General features: G+C 34.0%; 1 protein-coding gene across 1 annotated transcript; it reads left to right on the top strand.

Annotated features, from left to right (window-relative positions):
- Window positions 1-1589: 1589 nt before the first annotated feature.
- On the top strand, window positions 1590-9971 carry znf622 (zinc finger protein 622). Its single transcript, XM_087241215.1, has 7 exons — window positions 1590-1669; window positions 3362-3922; window positions 6167-6412; window positions 6502-6664; window positions 8542-8657; window positions 8926-9069; window positions 9184-9971. The coding sequence occupies exons 2-7, from the start codon at window positions 3364-3366 to the stop codon at window positions 9315-9317; spliced, it is 1362 nt and encodes a 453-aa protein (XP_087097341.1). The 5' UTR covers window positions 1590-1669; window positions 3362-3363; the 3' UTR covers window positions 9318-9971.
- Window positions 9972-10153: the final 182 nt, after the last annotated feature.

Below are 10153 nucleotides of genomic sequence, written 5' to 3'. Positions count from 1 at the left end.
TTTTGTGTGCAATCGACTAAAATTTTTAAAAATGAATAAGTTAACTTCATTGATTTGTGTTGGGACAATAGGAGTAGAGTGGAACCCAGCATTTTTTAGATGGTGTAGCATCATTCGCGTTGTAGACATGTACTGATATTCAATAGTGCAATATATTGATAATGAACATGCATTATTTTGTGAACACTTTAAAATACTGTAAAATATTTTCAAATTTGATGTATTCACAGTGGAATATCATCACACATCTAATGCTTAAAGACATAATACACTATTTATTTATTTAACAGACTTTTTAATTAATCTGAAATTCAAAATTTTGGAAATTTAAATGCCCTTCCAGGCCCGTGATACTGACTGAAAATCTTTCTTTATAGGCCCATTTGTTTATTAACACTTTATAATAAGGATCCAAACTGTAATTAATTCTAGTTGGTGGTCATTTCTTAGTGAATGTTTTACAATGACAAGTTGTAACTGTTTTGTTTAATGAAATAAAGTGGGCATCACGCTGGCGCAGTGGGTGGCATGATCGCCTCACAGCAAGAAGTTCACTGGTTCAAGCCTCGGCTGGGTCAGTTGGCATTTCTGTGTGGAGTTTGCATGTTCTCCCCATGTTTGCATGGGTTTCCTATGGATGCTCCGGTTTCCCCCACAGTCCAAAAACATGTGGTATAGGTGAATTAGGCTAAATTGTCCTTAGTGTATGAGTGTGTGTGAATGAGTGTGTATGGTGATTGGTTGCAGCTGGAAGGGCATCCACTGCATAAAACATATGCTGGAGAAGTTGGCGGTTCATTCCGCTGTGGCGACCCCAGATTAATAAAGGTACTAAGCCAAAAAAGCAAATGAATGAGTAATGAAGTTCAGATGTATATATCAACATCATAACTTCTGTAACAAGCTATTTCTCAGTGTTGATGTTGTAATATGCATTAATAATGTTAAACAAACCTTATTATGGTGACCTATATTGTACTACCATTGCAATTAAATTTGAACATTTATTTACAATGAAGCAAAAGACAAAAAAGTATATAAAGTTACCCTTTTATTTCAGATAAAGACTTTAATTTGAAAATTAGATTGTAAAACTGTTCTGTTGTAAATGATAAATTAATTATAAAAAATAAAAAACAAACAAAAAATGCAACATAACATTAACAAAATGCTAAAATATAATATGTAAATAAAAGTACAACTTCTATGTCAATTTTCCACATTAAAAATAGATTCAATATATTATATGTCGAAATCCCATTTGGTCTGGTCCCATTACGATAAGAATTACTTGAGTTAAATAATTTATTTACTATTTAAAACAGCGAGATTGTTTTTTTAAGTACAATAATTTGCATTAATGGACATTACTACTGTTTGTATTTTTGCATTTTAATCTCAAAACAGTTGTCAAACAATAAATATTTAGCTATTACACCAATTTACCTCAGACTCTTGGCTTCAGTAACGTTAAAGCTCGCCAGTTATTTGTGTTTTGGTCACAAACAGAACAGCAGTTATCATGACGTCTTTTGTTCTCCACCCCTCAGGGTGGCGCTGCATCTGTGAGATTTTGTGTGTTCGGGTTCAAAGGTTGTTTCACTATCCTCGTGTTTTCATCGCTGTTGTGGACCTGTAAACTTCCTCTACAGGAAATCGAATAATCAAAGTAAGATGGCACTTTCTAATATGTGAAAATTATATTTAACACTTATTTTTCTTGACGTCTTACCTGGTTCGGTTGTTACATTGTTCTGTAACGTTAGTGCACAAAATGACAGATCTGACGACACACCGCTTGACTGTCGCTATATAATTTTACAAGCGTAAACGCCATGCTTTTATTTGTCGTTTTAGTCTCTCATTTAAAGTAGAATAGAATGGAAAAAGTTCTCACGACGGTTAGTTAAAACAAGGCAATGTCAATGTGGTGAATTGACCATGACGTTTTAAATTGTATCAATCTGAACGTAGAAACAAAATGGTACATACTTCCAATATTACATACTGTAATCTCAGGGTGGAGTAATAAAAAAAGAACAGTTTTTAAATAATTTGTAAATAAAATAAAAAATAAAAATAATTAAGGGGCTTTGAAAATTAAATTAGCTTCTAAAAGTCCAAAAAAGACATGAGCTTAAGGGCTTTTTTTAATCATTCACCAATTTTACAGATTTGCAAAGAAGTTTTACCTCGAATTGACCATGAAGTTTAATTGTGCAAATAATATTTGATGTTACTGAAGCAGTCAGCGGTTTGGTTACAAGTCACATTTTGTTAAAATTTTTAATTATTAAATTTAACATCAAATTGTCAAAACCTTCTTTCTGTTTTTTTCCATGCAGAGTAATTATAGTAACTGTGTTTTAGTGTAGAAAACACACTCATGTATGAAATTATTAAGAACAACAGGTGCGACTGAGCGGCAAACAAAATATCAGCAAAAGAACACAAAAATGGGCTCTCAGACAGTTGTTAAATTTGAAACAGAAACTCTCTTTATTTTTCACTTAACCTTTTAAAAAAATCTAAATCTAAAATGTGCTTTGACATTAAAAACAAAGTATACATACTTTATATTAAATAAACCATTGTTTAGAAGTGAGTAATTAGTAAGGCTGGGTGATTTGGCCTAAAATCAAAATCTCAATTAATTTAATTTTTTAACTCTATTACGATTAATGAATGATTGTTTTATTTATTATCTTGTTTTTGCCCTCATAGTTCACTTACAGGTTTTGTACAGTAAATATGTTCACATATTACAAGTGAGAAATTTTTGAATGTAGGGTTTGCTTATATAAAAAATACTTGAAGTAAACACACACTATATACTACCTATGATTATTTATTGAACATCAGCGCTGAACAACTGAAATTAAAACGCACATTGACTAAAATGTGGCTCTCTGCACCACACACTTTTATTTTTAAAATAACTACATCTCACCTTGGACATAAAATATTTTTTCCAATAATTCTGTAACAGAGGGCACATAAAGAACATACAACTTGTAAAATTACATCTTGGTGCATGACATCTGTCACATCTGTTGTCAGTATTAAGAAAAATTTCAGATAGCCTGGTTTTTGAGAAATGGATCCTATGAAATACCTTAAATTATATCAGGCTAAGGCGAGCACAAATTGTACTAGAACTTATTCTCTGTAGCAAACCAAGCCACCATTCTTTCTCAAAACATAGCCCTAACTCATTTTCCAAGATTTTTTAATTTTACTAAGAGAACAATTATCCAAGCTTAAAATGCACCCATAGATAAAAACACAAGTTTGACCTTTCATTTTAAATGATCATAATGTTTAAAATGAATTTGTCACTGATTTTATTTTCTTCCTGCAGTCATGTCATACACTTGCATAAGCTGCCGTGTGCAGTTTTCTGATGGGGAGGTCCAGCGGGCGCATTATAAAACCGACTGGCATCGCTACAATCTGAAGAGGAAGGTTGCTGACATGCCTCCGGTCACTGCAGAAAACTTTCAGGAGCGAGTGCTGGCGCAGCGGGCAGCGGCCGAGCAACAGAGTCAGGGTGGGGGACATGACGTGGCCTACTGCGCCACCTGCAACAAAAAGTTCTCCACCGACAATGCCTACACAAACCACATCCAGTCCAACAAGCACCAGCAGGCGGAGAAGAAAGCCCTGGCCACCGCCCAGGAGACTGTGCAGCGAATGAACGAGAAGAATCTGGAGAAAGGGGCGGGACTAGATAAAGATGCACAGAATGAGGCGATTCAAAAAGCAGTTAAAGAGCAGCAAAGACACACCCCTTCCAAAGCCACACCCACAGAAAAGCAGGTCAGAGAGCGGCCAGACAAACCACCTCGGCTGCAGTGGTTTGAGCAACAGGCCAAGAAGATCGCAAAAGAGGAGGGTGAAGAAGAAGAAGAGGAGGAGGAGGGTATGAGTAATTACTAGGCTTGTCACAATAATCAATTTATCGACTTCTTGTGCAATACTTTGATATGACCTCAATAACTTTTGGTGTGTCAATATTAGGGCTGCTCGATTATGGGAAAAATCATAATCACGATTATTCAAAACGATATATTGTTGAAGTCAAAAATATTAGCCCTCCTGTGAATTATTTTTACATATATTTTCCAAATAATGTTCAACAGATTCAGGAATTTTTCGCAATATTTCCACTAAGATTTTTTTCTTCTGGAGAAAGACTTAAAAAAAGCAGGTTTAAATATTTTAAAACCTATTTTAAGGTCAATATTATTAGCCCCCATAAGCAATATATTTTTTGATTGTCTACAGAAGAAGCCACTGTTTTACAATGACTTGCCTAATTAAGTCTTTAAATTGCACTTTAAGCTGAATGCTTGATAATGAAATATTATGTACTGTCATCATTGCAAAGATAAAAGAAATCAGTTATTATAAATGAGTTATTAAATCTGTTATATTTAGAAATGGGTTAAAAAAACTACCTTTCCGTTAAACAGAGATTGGGGAAAATTATAAAGGGCCGCTAATAATTCTTCAACTGTATATATACAGTTGTTTTCCTCCCTGTATATAAGGAAAGGGGATTAAATACAATGGAATAAAAAAATGAAACAAACTGCTTTAAGCATCTTTACTGTAAGAAAAACTTTAGCTCAAAGTCCTTCAGTCAAGAGCAGTGAGGGATTTTGTCCTTTTGTTGTTTAAGTAATAATGATAAAAACGGTCGTTAGCAGGAATATTGTGCGCTGTCACTTTTAAGAGCAGTACACTTCTGATTTATGGTTTCACTTTCACATGTCTTTTTATATTCTCATCTCGTTTATTACATAAATGAGGGTTAATATGAATAATCACTGAACACCGTGTTTTGTCACACATTTGCATTTATTTGACCATTAAAGCGCTCACATTAAGATGACTTTAGATGTGTATGAATAAAAAATCTGACACATACCTTAGGAACGGTATAGCAGAAAATTTTGGCGGTTTTTAAAACATTGACTTTTTCAAACTGCGGTATACCTTGAAAACGGTCATCGTCCCATGCCTATATATAAAAGGACATCTCCTTTTAAACATCAGATTACCGAATCTTAGGAAACCTTTAGGTTAAAAGTTTTTTGTCGCTTGAAAGTGTTTTACTTGCTTTTTTATGGGGTTGTATAATCAGTGGCATATAATAATCTCACTTTGATTGCTTATCCTTGCAATAATTTCTGTGACAATATATCACACAATTGAAAATCTTTATCGTGATAGGCCTGGTGATTACAATAAAATACTAAGTGCTACTGTTGTTGTTTTTTTGGTCTCATTGGTTGGGTTTAAAACGAAAGAAAACAGATATTTTGTATTATTGTCATTTAAAAATATAGTTCACCCTAAACTTGTACTTTTAGTCACTGTTTCAAACCTGTTTGAGTTGAACACACATAAAAAAATAGATTTTGAGGAATGTTGGAACAAGGTAGCCAACTGACTAATGTTGTATTTTCTACGGTGGATGTCAGTAGCTACTGCTTTCTAAAATTCTTTAAAGAATTTTTTTCTGTGTTTAATGGAACAAATTTAACTCATAAGCTGTGTCTTAAATGGCACACTATGCACTTACTCACTCAACAGCATTGTATATGTATGTAGTGTTGTCCCAAATTGAACTCTAATGGTTATTTTACTAAGCACAAATTCAAACCATTTCCCTGATGATGTTTGACGAGTGAAATAATTGCATTATTCACATTAATCAAATTGAATTGAATGAATGTCAAACTGAATTTTGTTGAATATTGACACGGTTGTCTGCTATAAAGTTATTTTTTTATAGCTTTTATTGCTATTTGCAACTCCGACAGTTAATAATCTGACCTGAATCAACATTAAAATTAATTGTGCAAAACAAAATTCAAAAATTTAACTAAAACATTAGCTAATTTTATAGTTAAATAATGAGAAACCATTTTGTAATATTCTGTGGTATATAAAGCAATATATTAACAAATGTGCCCACTGCAAAGAATCATTTTTTTTGAGGAAAACTTAGACCTGAACTAAAACGAAGCATTTTATTAAACTGAACTAATTATTCAACATTAAACTAAATTGTTTTTTTTGGAGCAGTTCTATAGTTTATTAAATTTGTTTCATAGCTGTCAAATATGTAATTGAAAACCATTGTTTTTCTTCTCAGATTGGGAAGATGTTGATGAGGATGAGGAAATGGATGATGACGATGAAGAGGAAGAGGAGATGGAGCAGGACTCTACATCTGGGGCAGCTCTTGCCCCCGGTTCAATCACAGTGACAGACTGTCTGTTCTGCGGACATCATTCACACTCACTCAGTCGAAACGTAACACACATGACCAAAACACACAGCTTCTTCATCCCAGACATTGAGTATCTGGTGGACCTGAGAGGACTGATGTCATACCTGGGTAAGTGAGAACTGAGTTTTTATCTTTGTTTGTTAGAATTTGTTTTTTATAAATGTTTCTGTCATTAATCTGTGTTTTTTTTTCTGTAGGAGAAAAAGTCGGCGTTGGTAAGGTGTGCTTATGGTGCAATGAAAAAGGGAAGTCATTCTACTCTACAGAAGCGGTTCAAGCACACATGACCGACAAGAGTCACTGCAAACTCTTCACAGATGGAGACGCTGCACTTGAGTTTGCCGATTTCTATGATTTCAGGTACACAAACAATTGTTAAATTTTTTTTTTACATATTTTGTTTTGGGACTGTTGTTGAGTATTATATAATTTCTGATAAACTACACATCAAAATAAGTATGGTAACTAAAAAGTTATATTTTTTAATGTTTATTCAATCACAAAGAAGACATTGCAGTAAGGAAGGCATTTACTTCAATAATAATTTTGCTTACCATTACTTGTATGTATGTTAAATGCCTTTTTATTATTTCAAGTTGTGTAAATTAAGCTTAGACACTGATTTTAACAAGCTTTTATTAACAAATATAAATAAATTGGAATGAATCAATATTAAGAAATGTTGTACAAAATTAATGTATCGTATTTATTAATTACTCATAGTTTGTGTGGAAATGGAAATTCACCCAGTCTAATTTTTAATTGCAAATGATTTATCTATTTGTTTTATTTTATATTTTTACTATTATTAAAATGTCATAACTTCTGGCTTCAAAAAACAAACAAACATTAGAATAGAACAAACAACCAGTGGATCATTTATTTACAGTGTATCCAGAAAGTATTCATTGCGCTTCACTTTTTCCATAAATTGTTATGTTCCAGCCTTATTCCAAAATTGATTAAATTCATTTATTTCCTCCAAATTCTACAGACAAGACCCCATAATGACAATGTGAAAAACAAGTTTTTTTAATGGTTGCAAATTTATTAAAAATAAAAAACCTGAAAAACCACATGTAGAGAAGTATTCACAGCCTTTGCCGTGAAGCTCTAAATTGAGCTCAGGTACATTCTGTTTCCACTGATGGTTTTGAGATGTTTCAGCAGATTAATTGGAATTCACCTGTGGTAAATTCAGTTGACTGGACATGATTTGAATAGGCATACACCCCTATGAACCTTAAAGAAGGACAACCATCTGTGCAGATATCTACCAATCAGGCCTGTATGGTAGAGTGGCCAGACGCAAGCCACTCCCCGCCTGGAATTTGCCAAAAGGCATCTGAAGGACTCTCAGACCATAAGAAACAATATTCTCTGGTCTGATGAGACTAAAATTTAACTATTCGGAGTGAATGCCAGGCATTACGTATGTGGAAAACTAGGCATCGCTCATCAGCAGGCTAATACCATCCCTATAGTGAAGCATGGTGGTGGCAGCATCATGCTGTGGGGATGTTGTTGAGCAGCAGGAACTGGAAGACTAGTCAGGATGGAATATCAATGTATACATGATACATACATACCACCAAAATATCAATGGAGTGGCTTTACAACAACTCGGTGAATGTCCTTGTGTGGCCCAGCCAGAGCCCAGACCTAAATCCTATTGAACATCTCTGGAGAGATCTGAAAAGGGCTCTACACTGTCGCTTTCCGTCCAACCTGATAGAGCTTGAGAGGTACTGCAAAGAGGAATGAGCAAAAATTCCCAAAGACAGGTGAGCCAAGCTTGTGGCATCATATTCAAAAAGACTTGAGGCTGTAATCGCTGCAAAAGGTGCATCAACAAAGTATTGAGCAAAGGCTGTGAATACTTATGTACATCTGATTTTTTTCAGGTTTTTATTTTTAATAAATTTGCAACAATTTAAAACTCTTTTTCCATATTGTCATTATGGGGTATTGTGTGTAGAATTTTGAGGAAATAAATGAATTTAATCCATTTTGGAAAAAGGCTCTAACATAAAAAATGTGGGAAAAGTGAAGCACTATGAATACTTTACGGATGCACTGTATATTTTCTGAGACAGTCACGAACTCCATTGCATTGTAAAATTTAACTTTTAATTTTTTTAAAAGACGTTTTGTTTTATGATTAAGAATAAAATTAAGTTTTATAGAATGTTTTATTTTGAATGTGAGTAAAAATGATTTTCCCTATAAATAAACAGGAGCAGTTATCCTGATGCTAAAGATGGAGTTGATGTGGAGATGAAGGATGGTGAACTGCCTGATGACAAGACTGTAGAGTTTGACGATGAGACGCTGGAGCTCACTTTGCCCTCTGGTATTTAACACATTACTCTGTGATCCTTATGTTATTTAATTTACATGTTATTATGCACACATCGCACAGCAGACTGAACATGTTCTTTGCTTCAAAGTAAAAAACAAATATTAGAAATAACTGCAATGTTACGTTGATAATAAACTCAGACGCCGTCCATGCTGCTGAGAGTGAATGTAGATGAATATGATAATATTATATAACAAAATAAACACGTGAGAAGTATTGCTGAAGAACTCATCTGATTAAAGCCTTTGCTTTGTTACAGGGGCTAAAATTGGCCATCGTTCTCTAATGAGATACTACAAGCAGAGGTTTGGTGTTCAGAGGGCATTGGTTCCAGCACATAACCAGAAGGCTGTTGGTCGAGTCCTCAAACAGTACAAAGCCCTCGGGTGGACAGGAGACTTCGGTAAGTTATTTTACAGAAAAGATGTATCCAACATTTGTTGTTGTAGATGTTATGTAGGTCATTCAAGTGTTTATCTTTGCGCACCACTGACTGTTTAAAATGTATCTTTTTTAGGTAAGGGTTTCGTGAGCCAGCAGCAGAAGGACATGCAGTATGTACAGAGGATGAAGTCCAAGTGGATGCTGAGGACGGGCATGGGCAATAATGCCACCAAACAGACCCATTTCAGAGCTCAAGTCATGTTCTAGTCAATTCTTCATCATCAGTAAACACCAACTACTCTGACATAAAATCAGCACAAGAGACTGAAATAAGAATCATATATGTGTGTTGATTCAGCTGAGAACTGAGGGACCGTTCGTTTAAAAATCTAAATTCAGTCATCATTTAGTCACTCTTTACTTATTTTGAATGTTTCTGAGTTTCTTTCTTCGGCTTAACAAAAAAAGAATATGTTTTGAAGAAAGCTGGAAACCTGTAACCATTGACTTCCATAGTATTTATAGAAATCAATGGTTACGGGTTTTCAGGTTTCTTCAAAATATTTTCTTTTGGTATTTAAAGAAAGAAACTCAGAAATGTTTGGAACCACTTAAAGGTGATTACATTTTAATTTGAACCCTTTAGGAGTTACTTGCAAATAAAACTGATGTCCAGATTGTAAGTTGAATCATTAATGATTGAGTAAATCTGATAAAACATTGTTTTTCTGGTACCTGGGGATCTGAATCGTGTGCTGATCCACTATGAACATAATATTGCTACTTTAGGTTTTGTAATCATTCAGAATGACCTTTACTACCAATTATAGTTTAATTACGGCTTGTAAAAGGCATAAATATCATATAACACCTTTTTCTGAATTGTAACAGTACATTGTCAATAAAATAAGCAGTCAATCACTTGTTGTTTTTGTCTTTTTTTTAAGTGAGTCAAGACGTTGCCTTTTATGAATTACTAGAGTTTTATTATACTGGTGGTAGAAGTCAATATAAAATAGTAATGCATGAATACGCCTAAAAAGAGCTCCTGGCAGGTAGGGAGCGCTGTTTCATTCCGCAAGCCTAATGAAAAAAACTCAAAA

Source organism: Danio rerio, chromosome 2 (assembly GCF_052040795.2).
Source record: "Danio rerio strain M-AB ecotype USA chromosome 2, GRCz13ab, whole genome shotgun sequence".
Classification (NCBI taxonomy): domain Eukaryota; kingdom Metazoa; phylum Chordata; class Actinopteri; order Cypriniformes; family Danionidae; genus Danio; species Danio rerio.
The sequence above is the reverse complement of the archived record's forward strand: the minus strand, read 5'-3'. Positions and strand labels throughout refer to the sequence as shown.

Coding starts and splice junctions, on each gene's coding strand:
- znf622 (XM_087241215.1), top strand. CDS start 3,364: ATGTCATACACTTGCATAAGCTGCCGTGTGCAGTTTTCTGATGGGGAG. Junction 3,923..6,166: donor AGAAGAAGAGGAGGAGGAGG/GTATGAGTAATT, acceptor TTTTCTTCTCAG/ATTGGGAAGATGTTGATGAG. Junction 8,658..8,925: donor GGAGCTCACTTTGCCCTCTG/GTATTTAACACA, acceptor GCTTTGTTACAG/GGGCTAAAATTGGCCATCGT.